Below are 23364 nucleotides of genomic sequence, written 5' to 3' on the forward strand. Positions count from 1 at the left end.
TCGATCCCAGGACGCTGGGATCATGACCTGAGCTGAAGGCAGCTGCTTAACCAACTGAGCCACCCAGGCGTCCCAAGACAGCAACTTTTCTTAGAAAAAAAAAAAAAAAAAAGACTTCTTAGAAATAATTAAGAAAAACATAACTTAAAAAAATTACTTTCATCTAGAAAGTAAAATTTAAAAGTTCAAATTCCCACATGACAAAAGCCTTGTGAGCACTCAATGGATAGGCTTAACTTCTCCATCTGGCCTCCTAGATTATTCTCCTAATTCTGATCTCCCCTCTGAGGAGGGGCTACCTGTAACAGAGAAAAAGAAAACTCTCAGCTACCTGTGGTACAGATTAAATTAGTGGTGACAAGCAATGAGGAGTCTTGAATGAGGATATACTTTCACTTTGTGCTTTTCCCATAGGCATGGACAAATCATAGCTGGCTTTTGAGCTGGAAGGTGACATGATACGTTATACATTTTAGGAAGACTTATTTACCTTAACATCTGGTTTGAACTGCTTAGGGAACATACTCCATTAACAAGAGCCTCTGAACTACTGGTCTTGCCTCTGTATGTGCATCTTCATATTAGGACCGCCATGAGGTTGTTCTTAGTCGGTCAATGTGATTCATGTTACTCACTCACCTAAAACATTCCCCATCATGTAGGAGGTAATGCAAGTTCTTTTGCTAGATCCACAAACTCCTTTTTAATACAGCCCTTGCGCCCTGTTCAGCTTTGTCTCTACCACATCATTTTAGGTTAGGATAATACATACTTATAGGGCATCTTCAAGCCTTTCCTCAAGCAGCTTCATCTATCAAAAAGGCCTACCTCACCTGGCAAAGACCTTGGCCTATGTATCATCACTCCTGGAGAAGCCTACCCAAACCTCCCTGATAGGTTAGAAGCACATGTGACAGTTACCTCTTTGCTTCAGATTCTTTTACTACACTTCTGCATTATTATCCTCTACTAGACAAGTGTCTCCTTCGGGGCAGGAACTTTGTCTTATTCTTTTTTTGTGCCTTCAGAACTTAGCACATAATTACTACTCAACAAATGCTCAATAATACCCAGAGCCTAAGAAAATCAAAAGTGTCTTTTTGATCTGTAAGGCAAATTGTCTGTGTGTGTTCTTGTTTTTAATTAGGGAGATTCTCCTAAATGCTTCTGGAGACCATTTGGCCTGAAGGAAAACAAAGATCCAAATTGTGAAATATCCACATCCTTATAAATACAGGCCTGAGCACTAGACAGCCTCTTGGTTCTTCTAAGATGGTTATCAGATGTAGTCTTGTATTCCATTTTATCTCCCACTACTGCTCTCTTTATTCTGAAGCTTTAAGCAGTTTCTGAAATGTGCCTGGATGACACCTGGCTTTCACCCCCTCCGCCTGAGGTGCAGGTACTCTATCTATCTACATGCTTGCTGGAGTCTGTCCTAATCCTCTTGTCTCTCTCACTTCTTCCATGAAGGCAACAATGATTATCCCTTTCAAGCAAATTTTTTCTCTGTCCATTCCACTATCCACTGATGGGAGCTTAACCTCGTCACTGGTATATGTGTTTCTTCTCCATTTAGACTTCAAGCAAGACAGAAACTATGTTGTCTTTTTTTTTTTTTTTTAAAGATTTTTATTTATTTGTTAGAGAGAGAGAGAGAGAGATACAGAGCGCAAGCACAGGCAGAGTGGCAGGCTAGAGGCAGGCTAGAGGGAGAAGCAGGCTCCCTGCCAAGCAAGGAGCCCGATGTGGGACTCGATCCCAGGATGCTGGGATCATGACCTGAGCCAAAGGCAGCCGCTTAACCAACTGAGCCACCCAGGTCTCCCCTATGTTGCCTTTTTAAACTATTTTCAAAAGTGACTTATCCCAGTGTCACTTCCAGCTCAAATACTCACAAATATTTAGATTAACTGATACGTGACTGACAGTTAAAAGGAGGAAGAGCCCAGTCATACTCAGGATAGAAGGGATAGTCAGGGTAGAAAGGCACTAGTCAGTAAATCCAAAGGTGGTCATTTCAAGCATGATATTATTATACCTCTGCTTTATTTATATAACCCTCTATATTTTATGAACTCATCCCCTAAACACCTCAGTATTAAACTGCCAGATAAGAAAGATTATTATTTATATCATATTTATAAGAAAATAGAAGTTCAGGGAGTATAATTTATTTAAAGTTGTACAACTAAAACATGAACTGGATTCTTGTCTGTAAGTTTAGTGTTCTTTTCACTATAGTATGCTTCCAATCTCAGGAAAAGACCAAATTTCAGGGGCTGTAAGTATAAAGGACAATAGCTATCAGTCAATAAACAAAAGGACTTAGCAGGTACTATGTACAGTCTGAGTACCTAAAATAATAAAAGAGAAGTAAAAAAAAAAAAAAAAGCCCCAGCATTTTTAATAAGCTCTTTCCAAATCCTTGGTGATGACTTTCTATAAAGAGTTTAATATTCACAAGAATGAGGTCAATGGATAAGTCCCAATGTCCATGAAGTCAAACAAAAGGTACTATGTGCTGTCTAGAGTGCTTTAAAAAGAGAGGTGGGGAGGACATCCCTCCCCTCCCCAACTTATATGAAAAAAGGCACTCACCTATGCACACACTCCTTGGCTAGGTCAGGAAGAAGGCAATCTGGAAAAGAGGGAGTATCTTCAGTATGTATAGTGGACTGAATGGTGACTCACCTGGAACCTTAGATGTGCCCCTATGTGGAAGAAGGGTCTCCGCAGATATAATTAAGGTAAATATCTTGAGATGAGCTCATCCTGGACTAGGGTAGGCTCTAAATGCAATGACTGAAGCCTTTTTAAGAGACAGAAAAGGAGAAGAAAAAAAGACATAGGGAGGAAGGCTATATGAAGACAGAAGCAGAAACTGGCGTTATGCTGCTAAAAGCCAAGAAATGACTGATGCTACCAGATTCTCCTTTAGATGCTTCAGAGGGAATGTGGCCCTGCTGACATCTTGACTTCAGCCTTTGGGCCTTCAGAAAGGTGACGGAATAAACTTCTGTGGTTCTAAGCCATCAGTCTGTGGTAATTTGTTATAGGTGGCCTTTGGAAACTCATATAGTATATATCAGCTGAACTATTAGAATTAAAATTTCTCTCTACAGCAGGTAATGGGAGTCTCCTAGATAACTATATGATTAAGGTTAAAAGAAGTGTGTAGCTAATTCAATCTATGGTTCAAGAATGGCTTCACATAAAAAGTGACATTTAAGATTTTAAATATGAGGGGTGCCTGGGTGGCTCAGTGGGTTAAAGCCTCTGCCTTCAGTTCAGGTCATGATTCCAGGGTCCTGGGATAGAGCCCAGCATCAGGCTCTCTTCTCCGCAGGGAGCCTGCTTTTCCCGTTCTCTCTGCCTGTCTCTCTGCCTACTTGTGACGTCTGTCTGTCAAATAAATCTATAAAATCTTTTTAAAAATTAAAAAAGAGATTTTAGGGCGCCTGGGTGGCTCAGTGGTTTAAGCCGCTGCCTTCGGCTCAGGTCATGATCTCAGGGTTCTGGGATCGGGTCCCGCATCGGGCTCTCTGCTCGGCAGGGAGCCTGCTTCCCTCTCTCTCTCTCTGCCTGCCTCTCCATCTACTTGTGATTTCTCTCTGTCAAATAAATAAGTAAAATCTTTAAAAAAAAAAAAAAAAAAAGTAAAAAAGAGATTTTAAATATGAGTATAACAGAGAGAGAAAGGGAGGAGGCTTACATTTATAACGAGGGTTATGATATTTATAAAGTGTAACCTATGCAGGATATAACTTAAAAAAATGTTGCTCATAAGTATATGAAAATGTGTTTGAGGTTCTACAAGTATGTGTGACTTTTGGAGCAGGGTCCAAAGATCAGCTAACAGTACTAATATGACAATAACTTTTGATAACTACCCATATAGAAGATGAGTTCAGAATCTGATTAATGTATTATCACAAGGGATATCAACAAACATGAAACTTTAGAAAACAGTGGCAATATAAAGAGAACAATTCAGTTCTTTCACTTATACACTGCTTGCCTAAATCGGTTTATTCTGAAATAACATTTTAAGTGAGACTCCTGAAGAAATGGAGATTTGCCAGTTGGCTCTGAATACTGCTAACTAGAAGTGAATAACAATGGTCCAATGAATCATTTCTAAGCTGTTTTAAGAAACCTTTCACTAAAAAATTCTTCTACATCACACGAGTTGTGGATTTTACATCAAAGAGCTACTTGGATTCATCATTTCATTAATAAACAGTAATTCAGAAACTTTGACATTTCTGACAATGATGCTACACACATGCAATTAAAAAAAAATTGCAACCAACCTACATTCTTCAAGTCAATGAAAGTTGATAGAGGAACGTGAATTAAATTTTTATAACCTTAAATAATGTATTAAATAGCTATGGTTACCTGACTTAATAAGAAGCACAAGCTTGAGTACCTCGGAACAGTAGGTCAGAAACCCGTTACTTAGGAACACCTTCCTTTTCCATTGTTCAATATTCAGATCTTACTTCAAATGTTCTAAGAAAGGGATACTAAAAGAAACAAAAGATACTGATTTAAAGAGTTCTCCTATTATGCTCAAGGGCTGGGTTTTATTTATTTATTTCATTACTAGCATGGACATTTTCCAAAGAACTCTGGCATTCTGAATATAATGGGGGGAATGCTCCTTAGAGGATGCTACATCTCCCTGAAGCAGAACAAATAGTTATGCTTTTTGTCTCTACCCTGTGCCTACTACTCTGTTTATTTCCCCCCCACTTAGGACTTGAAGTAAAATAGGAAAGCCATAAAAATGAGTGACAATGGTTATTCCTACAGACACAAGGTGAATGATCTCTTCTTGAACATGTTTACAGATGAACTCTTTGGGATGTCTAAGCTCCTAATAAACATGATCTGCTTAAGAGGAAAATGACCCAGACTAGCATTTCCCAAATCAAATTCCATGGAACACTAGCATCCCATGAAATGTTAATGTGTGCCAGTTGAGAAAAAGATAGTGTGGTCAAATATTTGGAAAACTGCAGTATAATATTTATCACCTCTTCACAAAAATTAGCACACTAAAGTCCTAAAGCAAGGAAGCTATCAGTTTAAGTCAGTAACTGTAAATTATTTGATCATAAAATTCTTTGCGTGTGTAAAAAGCTATTGTAATACTTTTGTCTTGTGATTCTATGAAGTCCTGAAATATTGTCCCCTAAAAACATAAATGGCATGCTACATTAGCCCTACCTACTTCGATCACATGGGCAGACAAAAACAATGAGAACACAATTTTCTACGAGTATCTCTCAAAAGCATGACAGAAAAAAAAGATTTTTTTAATCAATTACATAAAAGTCAAATTAATTTAGGCTTTAAGAATGTGTAAATTCATATGTTGGATATACTTGGAATTTCATGTAATAAAAGGAAAACAGGATTGTGCTATTTACAGAAACAACTATAACTAATGGTATCTAAAAATATCACATTAATGGGGGGGTTATTAACATCATAATCAGTTCTATCAATAAACTCTAAAATGTTTCACAAGGAAAAAGATCAAGAACAGTAATCTTTCTCTGAGGCATCAAATTCCATGTAGTCTAAGGGTCATGAGAAAGAAAGGGTATTATTACCTTATACTTGAGAATTATATTACAACTGGCTGATTATTCAGGATTAATGAGCCCAGGGTTAGGAGTTCAGTGGCCATATGGGCAACTGTAATGAGTTGTCTGGAGCTAGGCCTCTCCCAATACTGCCAATCAGCATGGTAGGGGTCCCTAAACCCACCAGCAATTTGACTCTGCCCCAGCAGGGGACCATCTCAAGCCAGAGGCTCTACACCAACCCCAGTCTTGACCTCATCTCCATCTGGGTCCAGGATGCTAGTCATTGGGCATGTGACTGATAGCTGGGAAGAGAGCCTCAGCTTGTATACCTTTTCCAGTAACTGAGTGCTCAACCCACTGCACTGATTCTGTAAGCTGTGATCTGATGAAGCCTCACCCAGAATAAACCTCTTAACTCGTTTCTCTTAGGTCTTTTAATGGCTTGAGACCTGTCCCTAAAGCCCAGTTTATTTGTGATGGTGTTCCTACTACTGAAATACATTCTCTCCTTGACTAGACTTTGGTTTCCTGAAGGCTCCTCTCAATTCTTTTCTTGATTAGGCCTCGCCAGCCTAACTTTTGCAAGAATCCTGCTACATCAGTTCAGAAAGACTCTCCCATCCTCCGTATCTGATGAGGTTCCTCATCCTCTACTATCCTCCAGGTGATATCTCATTATCTAGTATCTCACCCTGGCCTACCTGCCTTTAGCAAGAATCTCGTCAAGTCTGTTTAGCCAGATTTCTAATTAGTAATTTTCTACCCCCCTGACCCCAACCTGCTCCTTGGCTAAAAATTCCTGTCTTTCCTTTTATTTGGAATTGAGCAGTTCTATACCTGTTTATATGTAATTGATGTCTGTTTTATCATCTTTGCGGCATTCTCTGTTTCTGGACCTTCCTTGGGATGGGGCCTAAGCAGACATTCAACCTCTCAAAGGGAGAATCTTCATATGCCACCTGCTGTGTCCCAGCATTATTTTTCTAATCTCAGAAATTTCTTTACAGCACTGAGCAAACACCTGACTTCATTAGCAAAGGCATATTAGTAAATTCTAGTGTGGGTCTTCATTATCTCTTGCTTTGGCAAATACCCACGCTTCCTGACTCATTGTTTGCTCTTCAATACATTGTTACCTGATTAAACTTTGATCTTGTCATTCCCATTCTTCATCTGCAGAGCTGTGGGCTAACATTTAAGAGTAAATGATCTAGTCTCAACTCACCTTTTCAAACTTTTCACTGTTCTCATTTACTTACTATTTTCTCCAAGCAAAATGAATTGACTTGCTATCTCCCAAATATACCCTTAGTTTTTCTATTGTTCCCTCCCTTTGCCCAGCCACGTAATAAATGCTTTTCCTTATTTCTCCATGTCCAAATCTTATTCAACTTCAAGGCAAAGCACCACCAGCTGATCTTAATCTCTTTCTTATTCAACTCTGTCTTGATCACTCTGATGGTCCTTAACATTTTCTACCTTGTAATAGTTATTTAGATACTTCTTATATCTTCCCTATTAGGCTGTAAGATCCTGATGGCAAGACCTATCTTGTCCTTACCTTTGTATTCTAATAGCATTTAAAATGCAAAAGCTTGCATGCTGCATTGCTTAATAAATATTTCAGAACTAAGTTTCAGTTCAATTAACAACTTTCAGATTCACACTGTTTATTTAAAAAATGGAAAGGTGAGGGGATAGAATGAGATGGGATGTGTCCTACTGATTTAGCCATAGTCTCATGGAATGACAGACCCTAGAAGTTACCTATTGCAGTGGTTCTCCACGAATTTTCTACCTTGATACCTGGTCAATACACCTACACACTCACATGTGCAATGAATTCTTAAGGGAATACCCAGATACACTTGTTTTCTTTGTACACAGACTCTAGGACAGACATAACTGGGCTCCCTAGCTATAAAACTACCTTCTCTTTATTTGATATTTGAAAGACGCAGTTGAAAGGATGCTAATGTAAATGAATCACCTCATTTACAAACCAGGAGATCTTAACCATGAAGGCAAAAAACTTCTCTAAAATCAGAGTCAGTTAGAAGCATTAGTAGGATTAAAACTCAGGTCTCTGGCGCCTTGTCCAGTGAGCTTTCTATGAAGCAGTACGAGCTATGATCAACGCTGCTAGAAATAAACCTCAGAGTCCTAGTAGGTTATTAGCAGTACTTTTCTTTATGTGGGTGCATATTTATAAAGCTTCCAAACTTTTTTTCACTTTCTTTTCCTACCCTTCCTCTCCTCCAGTTGTAGAAATTAGGTGTACGGTGCTTTAACAAAGATAGTTTAATTGCTGTTACGTTACTATTCAACAACTGTTCCTGCTATTAATTGCTTTATAATGATAATTACAATTAGTAGTACAAGATATTTTCTTTTCTAATTGGCTATTACTGGTGAATAGCAGCTTGTTACATAACAGAAAATTGTGTTAAATAACCACAATTACCATTCTGAAATCCTTCTCTTAAAAAACAAATCTCTAAGTTTTTGGATAAAAACACTAAATTTTTATTTATTTATTTTATTATAAGGCAGGGCCTCTGTAATTACTTGTGGGAGGATACATCTTTCAGTTAAGAAAAAGCATGAAATGAGATGAGTGTTGGAGAAACCAGGAACTGGAACATGCACTTCCTTTCTTTTAAAAAGAAAAACATTTAAAAGCTTTCAGCTCCTTAGTAAATGGATACAAATTGCAGATTCAGATGTATCCACTTCTTCCCACACTGTGATATGGAAACAGAAAGGACTCTCCAATTAGCTCTGATGAAGTATGATTGCAAAGCCCCACCAATCACATGGATATTTCCCATGGGTTATGGGATATAGGAACATATCCCCAGAGATAAAGTCAGGGGTTCTTCATTTTGCCTCATATAGGACCCAGGATGGAGCCAATCCATAGTCACCATTCAACCAACACCAAATGACATCACAGCATGGCACTGTAGAAGATGAAGTGATCCCAAGGGATATGTGACAGTCTCTGCCCCTAAAGGGTTTACATATTATAAAACCAAGAGTATGTCTTGACTCAAACTCTAATGTTGGTTAGTTTGTAATGAGTTAAGTTATATCCAGACTTTTCTAATAGTAGTACTCATAATAACAATGAGGTCAAACAACTTGCTTGAGCTCACACAGCCTGTAACTGACAGCTACTTTTGAATCCATTTTTTCCATTCCAAAGAGCTGTCACAGCTTCTAGTGATAGATCTTCATCAGCAGCATCATTCATCCCTATATTCACTGCTTCACTCAACCCCCACAAAAGATATGTAATTAACTGCAGCATTTTCATGATGGAATGGAGATTCAGAGGTTAAATAATTTTTCCCAAGTTCACAATGCTACAAAGCAGCAAATTCATGATCAGAGTCCGACTTTGAATACATTTTTTCTTTCCATACAGTTCTACTCAATGTATACCATATTGACTTATATCACTTAAAATATTCTACCACTTCTCAATTGTTGACACCCCCCTCCCCAAATGAACCAAAGGTTTAAGCCTGTTTATTTCTAGAAACTTTACTTGGTCCCTAGAGCCAAAGATAGCACCTAACCCCAGTTGCCTATCTTGCAAATAAATGACACTAGTCACAGAGTATTGGCTGAGATGAAAATAGAGACAGAAGACTTATCAGTTAAATCCAATGCCACTTTTGGAAAAAACGGCTCTGCAGACATCTGGGTCAATGAGGTCATTTAGAACACACTTGTTTCAGTGAGAGATGGCAATTTTTTAAGATGCTGTCAGTGAAAGGCCAATCCATTCAGAGTCTTGGTGAGTTTATTAAATAAATCATAGCAAAACTGAACCCTAATTCTGTATCAAAGTTCTCCAAGAACAACTAACAGAAACATGTAAAGAGTCAATCACTGGAGATGGTAGTATCCTGCTTTGTTTCTATTTACTCATAGATTTATGTTTAGAAGAAAGTATAATTTTTATTACACAAATTTGGTCAACATTTTCTTCAATTTTTCCAGATGGGAAGTGTATGTGTTGTGGAGGATGGCACTGTGCTTTTGCATGAATGTAAGTCTTTGTTGACACAATGAGAAGTGTATGTAAATTCCGTGTCTGCTACTCCAAGTAATCCCTCAACAGGAGCCTCATTATCAAATGGAAAGACCCATTAGAGTTGTAGTACTCAAAATTATTACCTGTATCACCTCTGGCACACATGCTAAAGATGAGTTCATACCTGTATCTCAAATAAGTCACCATTTATTGAGGACCAGCCCATCTCAGTCACCAATCAACATTTCGGCAAGACAGATTTAATTACTATCCATTTTAAAGATGAGAAGTGGAGGTTCAGAGGTTGATTAATGTGCCTATGGGGGGTAAGTAACCAGCACCTAATCTTACATTGGCCTGACCTCAAAATGTACACACACACTCTTTTTCCTATACTATACTGCCTTTCTAGAGTAACATAAGCTTTGGGATGTATTTATGTTCAAGGAAAGTCTGTTTCAGACCTTATACGATGGAATTTAGTTTCTATGAACGTCATTATATAGTAAATAGGATAATAGGTCTGTTTTGGTTACTGTGCAAGCCACTCTTGCCTCAGTTTCCTCACTTATAAATGAAAAGGGGATACTATGAGTATCTACTTCAAGTATGTTGTAAGGATGAAATGACATAAGACCTATGACAGCATTTGAAACAGTACTTGGCACAGTTACTGCTCAACAAATGTTAGCTATCTGAATCAGTACCACCATTATTTTAACATCCTCTTTTATAAAATTTGTCTTAATATTCTACAAGCAGTTTCCACATATTTTTCATAGGAAAATAAATGATGTGCTAAAGGAAGCCTCTTCAGAATCTTACACCAAACCCACTGGGTGAGGTTTCCATAATTCTTTTTCTTCCATAACTCCCTCTAGCCTGTACCTTGCAAGGCCATCCCAGTGTGCAAGATTATCTGAACTTCTTGCTGACTCTGAATGTGGGTATGTGCGCAGACAGCTGGGGATGAGGGGGAAGCACTGCGTAGGGATGAGAAAAGGTATGAAGATAATATAAAAGGCTTTCAGAGCACATAGTTGCAATACTAGTACGGAGCACCAACAGATACTAATGACTCCCAGGAATGCAAGGGCAGACTAAGCAGCTATCACCAACACATTCCTAAGCATCTCCTTGGTTATAACACAATGTAGATTGCTTCCTAAGTACATACAGAATCAGAGGGTAGGCAGCTTTCTAGTTCATTCAGGCATACCTTGACACTGAAAACAACTAATATTTATTGAATTCCAAGATGGTAAAAGGAAATAATGCCAGGCTGTCAGAGATATATAACTGAATGAAATAATCACAACAACTCTGCAAAATAGGTATTATATTCCTATTTTCATAAATGCAGCAGCATATGCAATAAAGCTATTCACAACTATTAAACATCAGAGTTGAAATTCAAATACAGTTTTTCCAAGATAGGGTCTAGTTCTCTTCCCACTGTCATGTTAAATGTATGCAACTGGACTTGAAACTAATGCTGGAAATACGATGACAACCTGTGGAAAACCAGATAACTGCCAGACAGATGATGGTTCACTGATTCCAATTTCTATGCAGCAGCTCACTCAGGTATGGGTTCAAGGTTACAAGGGAAAGGCATGAAGTATTTAAAAAAAAAAAAGTAATCATTATCTATACAATACTAACACTTCACTTAAAAAAAAAGACTAAAAACTACGTGAAAATGCTAACTATGATTACCTCTGACAGAAGATCATATTCATGATGATATATTCTGCATTTCCGAGTTGGTGTGCATAACTTCCACAAGCATAAAACATATACTCATTTTTTTTTTTACATCAATTCCTCTGTGTAAAATAGCAGCCATTCTAAGTACTGTGAATAAATTTCAAACAGATTCTAACCATTAAACTATTAGAATGTTTACTTCATGCAGCTCAGATAAGCATTGGAGGCATAAAGGTAAAATAAGACAACTCTTGCCCTCAAGAAGTTCACAGTCTACTGGGAAAGGCAAAGCTGATCATAACTAACTAACTACAGTGTGATATGGTTAAGTGTGATAATGGAGATGTGGTAAGGAAAGCAGGATGACTGAAGATGAGGCTGGAAAAGTAGATTTGAATCTTAAATGCCACACGGAGAATTCAGACCTCATTATACAAGCACGAGAGTCACACTGAAGATCTCAAGTGAGGATGCATGAACGCATTCGTGTTTTGGAATGTGGACTAAAGGAGGGAAAAATCAAGAGTCAGTGAGATCACTAGGAAGGTTTTGCAATCATCCAGGCTGGAATTCATTTCTGGTTAAACAATGATTAACTACTGACAAAGTGCCAAGAAAAGGTCTTGGCAGACAAAACCGAACATGTCAAAGTTTCAAGAACACAGTTTGGAGGATGGAGGACACAGACAATTCAGCACCAATGGTGAAGGTTAGAAACAGAAAAGGGGCTAAAGAGATGAAGAACAAATTCAAAAGATATCAGGCACAGAAAAATAAGGCTTAGTAAGTCATCACATTTGGGACATGAGGGCAAGACAGAAATCAAGGATGCTTCCTATGTTTCTAGCTAAGGTCTGCTGCTATTTATTGAAATAGCAAATATAAAAATGAGGAGTTCACACCACCTGCTACCCCCACTCCTAGAGAAATCACATATTAGTTAATAAGGTCTCCAGAGGAAGTACATTATAAATCCAAAATAGCATTCCCATGATTATCATCTACTGAGCATGCATTTGCAGAGAAAAAAGTTAACTCAGTTAGAATATTACAATATAGATACACAGGTTATGACTGTCAGAAAAAAATCACCTCTATCATAAAGATCTCCTGTAAGTACTGTCAGTTAATAAACTATATGTATTATCTTACTGCCTGTGACTAAAAACAGCAAAAGAAAAAATATCAGTAATACATCTCTAAGTGTGATTTACTATCTGTTCTTAATTTACTATGTGTTACTTAATAGACTATCTTGTATTTACTATCTGTTCTTAATTTTAGAAGATAATATGAAATCCCAGTTACAGTTCAAATCTATGCAAAGCAGTGTTGTGCAAGATCAGGGACTTTTCTGGAGAGGGATGGAACCTTAGAAGTCTGGCAGCAGAGATCTCAGGTAAGGTACTGTACCTGCTTGCACACTACTTGGTGACACTGGAGTAGAAATCATCAGTCCTAGGATAGTCAGCACACAGACTGATATTTTAATTAGACTGAGAGTGAAACCTCTTAAAAAAGACAGTTTTCATCAAAATCAAAAGCTTCTGCACAGCAAAGGAAACAGTCAAAAAAACAAAGAGGCAACCCATGGAATGGGAGAAGATATTTGCAAATGACAGTACAGACAAAAGGTTGATATCCAGGATCTATAATGAACTCCTCAAACTCAACACACACGAAACAGGCAAACATATCAAAAAATGGGAAGAAGATATGAACAGACACTTCTCCAATCAAGACATACAAAGGCTATCAGACACATGAAAAAATGTTCATCATCACTAGCCATCAGGGAGATTCAAATTAAAACCACATTGAGATATCACCTTACACCAGTTAGAATGGCCAAAATTAACAAAACAGGAAACAACATGTGTTGGAGAGGATGTGGAGAAAGGGGAACCCTCTTCCACTGTTGGTGGGAATGCAAGTTGGTGCAGCCTCTTTGGAGAACAGTGTGGAGATTCCTCAAGAAATTAAAAAATAGAACTTCCCTATGACCCTGCCATTGCACTACTGGGTATTTACCCCAAAGATACAGATGTAGTGAAAAGAAGGGCCATCTGTACCCCAATGTTTATAGCAGCAATGGCCACGGTCGCCAAACTATGGAAAGAACCAAGATGCCCTTCAATGGACGAATGGATAAGAAGATGTGGTCCATATACACTATGGAGTATTATGCCTCCATCAGAAAGGAGGAATACCCAACTTTTGTAGCAACATGGACGGGACTGGAAGAGATTATGCTGAGTGAAATAAGTCAAGCAGAGAGAGTCAATTATCATATGGTTTCACTTATTTGGGGAGCATAACAAATATCATGGAGGACAAGGGGTGTTAGAGAGGAGAAGGGAGTTGGGGTAAATTGGAAGGGGAGGTCAATCATGAGAGACTATGGTCTCTGAAAAACAATCTAAGGGGTTTGAAGTGGCGGGGGGGGGGGGTTGGGGTACCAGGTGGTGGGTATTATAGAGGGCACGGATTGCATGGAGCACTGGGTGTGGTGAAAAAATAATGAATACTGTTTTTCTGAAAATAAATAAATTAATTTAAAAAAAAGACAGTTTTCAAGAAATTAATGATTTCACAGGGAAAGACATTCTTGAGAATCTAGGTAACTGCTTAACAAAAAAATACAAATATACTTTTAGTATCATTATTTCCACCTAAAACTTTCATCATACTTTGTAAGCTTTGAAAATAATTTGAATAAAGTTACAGAATGATACATAAATTATTAAAGGGATTTTTAATGACAACCTTACCTTATAAGAGTGATATAAAAATCAACCATTAGTTCTCCCATTGACTGCTACAAATTAGTAAGAATACTTGTCAGCTACGAGCCAAGATGAGGAATTTTTTGGTTACAGATAATTCTAATTCACTGCTGCTCAATACAGTTTGAAAACAAACTGGAACATAAAATTATGCTTTATAGCGCTTACTCAATTCAATCCAACAGTCATTTAAACATTGGTCCTTGATTAATGATTTCCTCACACTGGTAAGTACAGGGGAAAAGAACACTCATATATTACTGATAGTTGTGTATACTGACATCTTTCAAAGAGAAAATCTGACATCTTTCAAAATTTTAAACCTGTGTTACCTTTGACCTAGCAATTCCTTAAGAAATACACACCAAGAGGGAGAAGGACATGTAAATAAAGTTATTCACTACGCCCACTACATGTTCATTAACAGAGAAATGGTTAAAGTATGGCACATTCATTTTATGGAATAAAATGACTGGCACAGTCCTTAGAAAAATGAAGCAACAAATACACTGACATGGAAGAGTGTCTATAATAGATCATTGGGAAAAAGGAGGCTGCAGATCTTTGAGCTTACAAAGAATGATCCCTTTTTATTTTTCAAAATCAAAACAATACAGATGTTGTCATGTAGAAATACGTGAGAAGGGTGCCTGGGTGGCTCAGTGGGTTAAGCCGCTGCCTTCGGCTCAGGTCATGATCTCAGGGTCCTGGGATCAAGTCCCGCATCGGGCTCTCTGCTCAGCAGGGAGCCTGCTTCCCTCTCTCTCTCTCTCTCTGCCTGCCTCTCTGTCTACTGTGATCTCTCTCTGTCAAATAAATAAATAAAATCTTTAAAAAAAAAAAAAAAAAAAAAAAAAAAAAAAAAGAAATACGTGAGAAAACACACAATGAACTTTTAAAAGTTGTTATTTTGGGAATGAACTGTGTGGTGGAGGAACCTTCATTTAACTCAAAGGCACTGGTTTCAAATATTATTATGAAAAAGAAATTTTTAAAAAAGATTTGATCTATTTATTTGACAGACAGAGATCACAAGTAGGCAGAGAGGCAGGCAGAGGGAGAGGGGGAAGCAGGTTTCCCACTGAGCAGAGAGCCCGTTGTGGGGCTGAATCCCAGAACCCTGAGATCATGACCTGATCCAAAGGCAGAGACTTAACCCACTGAGTTATCCAGGCACCCCTATTATGAAAATTTTTATAATAACTGAAGATGTTTAAAAGTTCTACAATGTTTTTGAAAGAAATTCCCAATTTTCTTTTTTATGAGTTAATATGTGAGATAAATTCTTCAAAGATTCCATCTTTAAATGTTAAACAGATAGCCAGACCTCTGGAACCTTGAGAATCTGGAAAACCTTACTAGTATCTTACCATTAGGTAAAAGCCCCCAAATGAACTGCGCAGGGCATAGGCATAACTATTTAAAGTGGGAGCCTATCAAAGAATGCTTTGGGAGAGGTATTAAAATAATTTCAGAGCTAGGAAGTTCCACTGATGAGCAGTGGGAAGAAACTGCACTTTATCACTGTGCTACTGAGTAAAAACTCAAGACTAAATGTCAGTTTAATCGTGAAAACAAAACCAAAGTAACCCCGAAAATATCAAATAAGGACAGAGAACCTTTAAGCCCCAAACCATGTCCAACAGAAAAAGACAACTTGTACTAAATTACACATCAAGCCAAAAAAGAAAGGAGGTGGGCGGGAACAGATGCACTAAAGGTAAAAGAATACGGATCGGAATCCTCAAAACAATCCGCCATGGCAGCCTCCAAAGTTTGATTTTTGATCTCTACAGCGGATTAGAGGGCAACTGAAAAGACACGTAGAGCCAAAGTAGTTGCGATGATTTTCATAACCACCTTCAAATTTTCTCTGAAGCCCTGAGTGTAAAATACTTCTTCCTTTCCTCTTTTTCTAAGGACTCGGCCAGGGTCCACAGGCCACCCTGGAGATGGCCTGGGGCGATCAGAGAGGCTGTTGAGAAACACAATTTCCCTTCAGAGGCCGCTCCAGCCAGCAATTAAGCAAATTTGCAGAGTGGAGAGAAGTGACCGGTCTGCAACTGGAAATCCTCCTCGCAAACCCAAATACAACGCATCGCCCGAGGCCGGCGGAGGCGGAGGCAGGGTACTGGAGAGGAGAGAGCTGCTAATCCAGGAGTCACAATCACACATGCGCGAACAGGACTGGACACACACCCACCCGGCTCGGAGCGCAAAGCTGCGAGCTCCATACGGAAGACAAACGCTCAGGGAGCTTCCTCGGCTTCGCGGAAAGCCATTCTATTCCATTTTCTCTTTCCTCCCCAGAGCGTTCCCACCCGGGAGCCGCCCTGGACCCCACCCCGCCGGGCTGGCCCCGCCCGTGGCCCCCTCGCGCCCAGGTGGCTTTAGAGCAGGCAGGCTCCCGCGGCTTGCCTGGCGATCGGCTGCACTCCTGATCGCAGAGAAAGGGAGACAGACCATTTGCACTTTAGAGGCACCGTACTCACCCTCATAACTGACACCCGCGACTTTGCTGCGGTTGCCCTCACAGTCCTCCTCCCCTCCGGCAGCAGCCCCCTGGGTCTCGGGGGCAGCCATTACGCGGCAGAGGAGAAAAAGGAGGGCCGCCAGGCTGGTCCGGAACCAATGGAAACGCGACTGGAGGCGAACTCCCCATCAACGCAGGGTTTCCTTCAGGTCCTCTCCTCGCCTTCACGTCCTGGGCCAATAGGATGTGGAGAGCGGTGCCTAATCCCCGCCCCCAGCCGCTGATGCCACGCCCTCTTCCGGGATGGCGAGGCCCAGAACTACAATTCCCAGCGTGCTGCAGGAACCCTGGGACAGGGAGGGCTGGGAGAGGCGCTGGCGGGCGGGGGTGCGCCGGAGAGTATCCTGGCTTGTAGCTTAGTTCAGTGAATCAGAACAATGACTGTGCCGCCGGGTTCTCGGGAGCTCGTCGGAGGACTGTGAGCAGCCGCCGCCGGGAGAGCGGCGGGCGGCGCAGCCTCAGCTGCGCGGTTGTCAACGCCGGGTTCGGGAGCTTCCAGCGCAGACCCTGCCCAGCGCCCACAGCTCGCGCGGAGCCGCCGGGTTCCAGCCTTGCAGCCGCTACTCGGGAACTGTGCATTGTTGTGAGCCGGAGAAGGCGCGGGGATTACAAAGCCCAAAGACCCCGGGCCCCCCTTTAGCCATGTGGATACCTACGGAGCACGAGAAATACGGCGTGGGTGAGTCTCCGCGGGGCGAACTTTTATGCCTCTCTGGCCCGAGCGGGTGCGCATTTCGCGTCCTTGCCCCTGCGCCCCTCTGGCTCCGCGGGGCTGGAAATGCCTAATCCTGGCATCGCGCTGCGGGTTTGGGGCTTTGCCGGGCCAGCTCCGGGCAGAGGGGTGTGCGCCGGGGTCTCGCCCCTCACCGCCCCATCGGCGCTTCCCGCACCGGCTCCCGGAGCGCCGGGACGGCTGGAAGAGCGCGCGGCCAGCCCTCCCGCTGCGGGCTCTGCCTGCGGAGTTTGAAGTGGCGACGGGGCGTGTGTGAGTCAAGTTGGAAGAGGAGAGCGAACGGCGCTCCTCTCCCTCGTTCCCCTTCTTCCCCGGAGAGGGCAATGGGATGCAACGATTCCCCGGGGTGGAGAGGGAGACAACAACTACTGCGCATAGAGAACACCCCCAAAACAGAAGGGAGGCGCAAAGCCTTTTCTTCGGCTCCACATTCTCAGAGTGCGGAATGTGGCACCGTCCTCAAAAGAGCCGTTCTGACCGACCGAGCCCGACCCCAGCTTCCTTCCTTCCTCCTATCCCGGGTTCCTGGGGTGCGAGTGTTGAGGGGCTGGGGGATTGGTAAATTTCAACATCTGCGCCTCTTTGGTCTTTGGAGGGGAACGGGTATTTCAGCAGTGTTTTTACTTCTGGCCACCCTCTCGGCCCGGGGTAAGCGCGTTGGGGGTTGGTGGAGGACAGCTGTGGAGTGATAATGGGGAGGGGGAAATCGGAAAGCCTGGGTCTTCGAGGCGAGGAGACAGATTTTAGGAAAGGACTACTCTGACACTGGCGTTCGGAAGAAAAGGAACAGGGTAGCGCTCGCGGTTCTGTGCAAAGGTGAACAACAAAGGACATTAATGTTGACTGATGAATACAGGAGTCTCCCTTCCTTTCCCTCCTCCCATTTCAGGCTGATTACAGTTCCCGTTTTTGTTGTTTGATTTCAGCTGGGTCTCCCCTTGACAGTTAGTCCTTTTAGGGTTGTGGCTATTAAGAAGCCAGGCTTTCTGACAAGCCTGCAGCGGCCAAATGCAATTATAACCTCTCAGAAGGTTTAACAGGCTGGAAGCGTTTTGGGTTTTACTAACAATCTTTATTTCCTATAATGCCCCGTCCTGCTGATTGCTGTACTTTTTTTTTTTTAATTTGGGTACAGAGCTAGTGATTTAGACAATGTGTAGGTATCTGCTTATGTTCTAAATTAATTTTCCTGTAATTAAAAAAATCTGGCAAACCTTTCCAGGGAATCGTAGTCATAGGGGATTTTTTTTTTTTAACTTCCCATGGGGATAGGACTTTGGAGTCCACTGAAAGGACTGTATGATTAAACAAAGTCATTCCTGTATTTTCATTAGCTTTCATTCTGACTGTGGCCGTTCAGCAGGACAATAGTTTGTCATAGACCCACCTTTAGAAAGGGGTTCCAGTTTTCCTTCTCTTCAAAGTGGGGAGAGGAACCTTTGCCAGGCATTGTACTGGCAAAGAGTAGATGTTGGTGGTTATAATTTTCCTTCTGTCCCCTACTCCCACTCCCTTTTTGGGTAGATTAACCCTTGCTAGGAAAAGATACTGCCTTTGCTGAAATGGTGAGGGACTGGAGTGTCCCCCTTGTCACTCACTGGGTTTAACACTCAGTGCAGGAAGCACAGATCCAGCAACACTGTCCCGCTTGGAGTAGATCCCAGATGTTGCTTTCTTCCAAGTGTTAAATTATACAGATTATGGATGGGATTTATTTTCTTGATTTCTTTACGTGCCAAGTCACAGCTGGGTGCTGGTATTGATTAGTTTTTCTCTCTCCTTTCTTTATAAGCCTTGTGCAGAGGCTTAAAACACACTCTGGGATTTCCTGGAATGGCAAACCGGATATTATTGGTCAAGTGTTTTGGGCTGCAGCAGACACCTTGCTTTTGGGTGGTTGTGATTTGTTTGCAGAGAAGGGGGAGATGGAGATGGAAGGGTGAGCACAGTGTTGGGAAAAGGAGGTTGAGTTGAAGGTGAGGATAGAGGGGTCTGCTCATTTATACAGTATCACACATACAGGAATGTTAATCTTTTATCATTAATTTTTGAGCATTTGGATTTTGAAATGCTTAGCTGTTCTTTAGAATCCATCTGTTAGGCGTGTGCATTTTGTGTATGTGTGTGTGCCTGTGTCTGTGGTGAAAATTTTGCTAGAATACTTAAGTGTAGACTTTATTTCTCACCATGGAGAGCACTATTTGCAGCTATCTATGCTGCAAGTTTTTTTTTTTTTAACCTTGGTTTAAAAAAAATACATGTGCTTTTCTCATCTAGTTCTTATAAATACTAAGGAAGAGATATTTTACGGGCAAAAATGTTTGGTTGTTATCAGGTGTAGTAGTAATTCAATTCCTCATTCTTTGAAATTAGTCTTTGTAACTTGTAATAACTGAAGTTTTACTGCACATTGTATTATTTTTCCAATGATACTTCTTAGCCATCATCAATTACATATGAGATAATTATATGTCTTTATATATTTCTGTTTTAGTTTCAAACAACATTGTTAATATGGATAAAATTAAATTTCATACCTATAGTAAGATGTATCAGATAGAAATTCCTTTTCAAACCTGACATATGGGCACTCTTGATCCAATTGATGGGTGGTCTTAAAATAATGTATACTTATAGACCTAAGTGTTCTGATTCTAGAGAATTAGAAGGTATAGTAATAAAGCTATAGTCCTGAGGGATAGGGGAACTTGTTTCTTTAAAACTATATTACTAGGCACAATGATAGACATATTTTATCTTGGGAAATTCTGGTTAGCTCTTGGTCGTAGGCTAGACACTGCTGCCAGCAGTGTGACCTTAGGTAAGTCATTTAACCTTTCTGAGTGCCCGCCTTTTGGACAAATGATATCCAAAGTCCTTCCCAGTATTAATTCTTGAGAGCTCTTCCAAACAAATGCGTCCTTTGGTTAGAAAAATACCTCCATGGTGTAGAGATTGTTATAGGAAAGACACTTTTGTTGTGACCATACCACGTGGTTTTTTAACTAACATCAAAGGTAAGCAAAAGCTACCTGGCAGGCTGCCAGAACCCAGGTGATAGTTACTCATTTCAATCTGTTTGATTCTCTTTCTCTAGGAGGAGCTCCTTGGGCAGTGACAAAGCATTCTTGATAGACACCCCCCTTGCACATTTCCTTAGGATCACTATCTGCTTCCTGCATGCCCTCATCAGTCATACCTCCCTTCCCTCCCTCAAAGATGGGAATTAGTCACAGAGAAAGTTACATTATGACCATTGAAGATACATTTCTGTATTCATTTGTTCAGTATCCATGTATGCACAGGCTTCCCAGGTGAGCCAGAGCGCCTTACTGGGCTGCAAACTGTGTGCCTCTCAACCCCAGCCAGATGTTTAACATGTGTGAGCTTAGAGGGAGATTATATACTGGATTGGTCAGTGCAAAAATTTCACGAGCCTTCCTGTATTCTACAGGATCTTTAGGATATCTTTTCTTTGAAAAAGTGTGCTTTAATGGTAGCTTGTGTGGGAGAGTTATGAGCGAGTGTGTCTGTCCTCTTACCTGTTTTTCAGTTTTTTAGCTTCTAGTTTCTTGAAATGTTTCCTATTTGCAGTACCATGTGTCCAGATAACATGTATAGCTAAATAGTGATGTGCTGCCTGAAATTATTTGTGGCACTTAGAGCCTGGCACAGGATTCTTTACTTTAAATGGGAAGCAAAGAGGAGTGATTTATATCTCCAGGCAAAGGATCACTGAAGCAGAGTGCCTGGGTGGCCCATTGGGTTAAGCCTTCTGCTCAGGTCATTGTGTCAGGGTCTTGGGATTGGGCTCTCTGCTCACCAGGGAGCCTGCTTCCCCCTCTCTGTCTCTGCCTGCCTCTCTGCCTACTTTTGATCTCTCTTTCTCTGTCAAATAAATAAATAAAATCTTTGGGGGGGAAAAAAAAGTGCCACTGAAGGGCTGTGCAGAATGGCAGCTGATGTTCTTGAGTTCCTCTCTTAGGGGAATAGCCTCTAAACGTGTTTCCCTCTTTTGGCCATTCTCCTAAGGGAGGAGGATTCTTTCACGAGGCACTAGAAACCCAGAGATACTACCGTTCCTCTTTAGTGTTGTTTTTTGTTTGTTTGTTTTGTCATTTTTTCCTGGAGGCAGTGTGGTTGGTTTCCTGTGAAGGAGATTTACAAATTTTGAGAAACATTAGGCTTTCCTGTCTCCAGCTTTACTCTTTTGGAGACTACATTTTCAGAATTATCTTTGATTCAGGATGTCCAAATTTCTAGCATAATGACTTCGTGCTGTGAGCATACATGGCAGGGAAACATTACACTCTAAAGAATCCCAACCAAAATGCTATAACTGTAACATATTAATACAATGTTTTATAGCTGAAGAAAATACTATGAAGTTATTTTATTTGGGTATACTCTCTGAAATAGAATGTTAAGTTCCATCTAAGGGATGAAGAAGCAACTTCATAAGAGATTAAGTGACTTAACGTCAGTGACTTTTAATCTTGGCTAGGAAATACATTGAATAGGAAATAGATTTATTCAATTAATCCATAATATCATTCATAATAGGAAATACATTTACTTTCCTCATTTGATGTGTATACACAAATACCATCAGCACCAGCCCACACGCATAAGAATACAACAATATGTGCTCATATTCTGTGTGATCTTCTATTCTTTATCATAAAAAAAAAGTTTATGCTAACTTGACCTAATGACTTCTTTTTTTTTTTTTTTAAGATTTTATTTATTTATTTGTCAGAGTAAGCACAGGCAGACAGAGTGGCAGGCAGAGGCAGAGGCAGATGCAGAAGCAGGCTCCCGCTGAGCAAGGAGCGCAATGTGGGACTCGATCCCAGGATGCTGGAATCATGACCTGAGCCGAAGGCAGCGGCTTAACCAACTGAGCCACCCAGGCATCCCAACCTAATGACTTCTTAGTGCATCCTGACTCACAGTTTGAAAAGTACTTTTGAAAGCACAGTTTGAAAAGTCCTTCCTAAGGAAGGACTGGAACTTAGACTTTTTTGGGTTTCTGGTCAAGTTCATTTGTGACTTTTTTTTTTTTCCTTTTGTTTTGATTTTTTAAACAGTTAGATGTTTGTGTTTATTTTTTACTTAGAATTTAGTAACCATACATAACTTTTTTCCTTCAGTGTTGTAAAAATCTGTCTCTTTATGTACTATTTCTTATTATAGATAAAACAAATATCTAAAGTCATCACATGCATTGTATAAGTTGTCTCTTCAAGTTCATGTGTGTCTTCCAACTAGGATCTTTTTGACGAGGATTGGTATGCACTACTTAGTGACCAATTTTGGATGTTTTCTATGTGATTTCCTTTGAGGATGATCTCTGGCCCCTGTAACAAGAATAAAGACAGTAAACCTGCTGAGCTATATTGTCAGTTATAGCATTACCACCCATCATCATTTTTTGCTTTTTCTCATGTTGCTTGCTGATTATTATTGGAAGAAACAATGCAGGTTATATAACTATTTTTTAAAGGCACGTTGATGCCTTAATTTGTCTTTTTTTTTTTTTTTTAAGAGAGAGAGCATGCACACGGGGCAAGGGGTGTAGGGGGAAAGAATCTTAAGCAGGCTTCATGCCCAGCACAGAGCCCAACATGGAGCTTGATCCTACTATCCTGAGATCATGACCTGAGCTGAAATCAAGAGTTGCCTCTTAAACCCCTGAGCCACCCAGGCACCCCTCGCCTATGACTGAAACTGTAGAAGGTACAGCATATAGAGAAGATGCAGTTAATTCACAGATGAGAATAATTCTTTCTGCTACAACATGGAGATTATCAGCAAATTCTTTTTTAAAAAACTCGCTTTGTTGGAAATACGAGCAGTATGAAACTTAAAAGCACACATATTCTTGCTTGTGGAGGAAGGGGGGTGGCTTAAAAATGAGAAAAGAGAGATTCTTGCAGTAGATGACTTGGGAG

General features: G+C 40.5%; 2 protein-coding genes across 7 annotated transcripts in view; one reads left to right on the forward strand and one right to left on the reverse strand.

Annotated features, from left to right (window-relative positions):
- The window catches only part of ZNF277 (zinc finger protein 277), a 104890-nt gene extending 88067 nt beyond the window's left edge, over window positions 1–16823 (reverse strand). The window contains exons 1-2 of one of the 4 annotated variants that reach the window (XM_032304746.1): window positions 16637–16823; window positions 2602–2641 (exon numbers count right to left, since the gene is read on the reverse strand). In XM_032304746.1, coding sequence (XP_032160637.1) covers window positions 2602–2641; window positions 16637–16727 — 131 coding nt within the window. In that variant the 5' untranslated portion in view covers window positions 16728–16823. The remainder of the gene's footprint in view (window positions 1–2601; window positions 2642–16636) is intronic. The other 3 variants (XM_032304748.1, XM_032304747.1, XM_032304749.1) reach the window with 3 other exon arrangements.
- Window positions 16824–16949: 126 nt separating this feature from the next.
- The window catches only part of DOCK4 (dedicator of cytokinesis 4), a 431597-nt gene continuing 425182 nt past the window's right edge, over window positions 16950–23364 (forward strand). For all 3 annotated transcript variants that reach the window (XM_032304000.1, XM_032304002.1, XM_032304001.1), the window contains exon 1: window positions 16950–17356. In XM_032304000.1, coding sequence (XP_032159891.1) covers window positions 17320–17356 — 37 coding nt within the window. In that variant the 5' untranslated portion in view covers window positions 16950–17319. The remainder of the gene's footprint in view (window positions 17357–23364) is intronic.

This window comes from Mustela erminea, chromosome 11, assembly GCF_009829155.1.
Source record: "Mustela erminea isolate mMusErm1 chromosome 11, mMusErm1.Pri, whole genome shotgun sequence".
Classification (NCBI taxonomy): domain Eukaryota; kingdom Metazoa; phylum Chordata; class Mammalia; order Carnivora; family Mustelidae; genus Mustela; species Mustela erminea.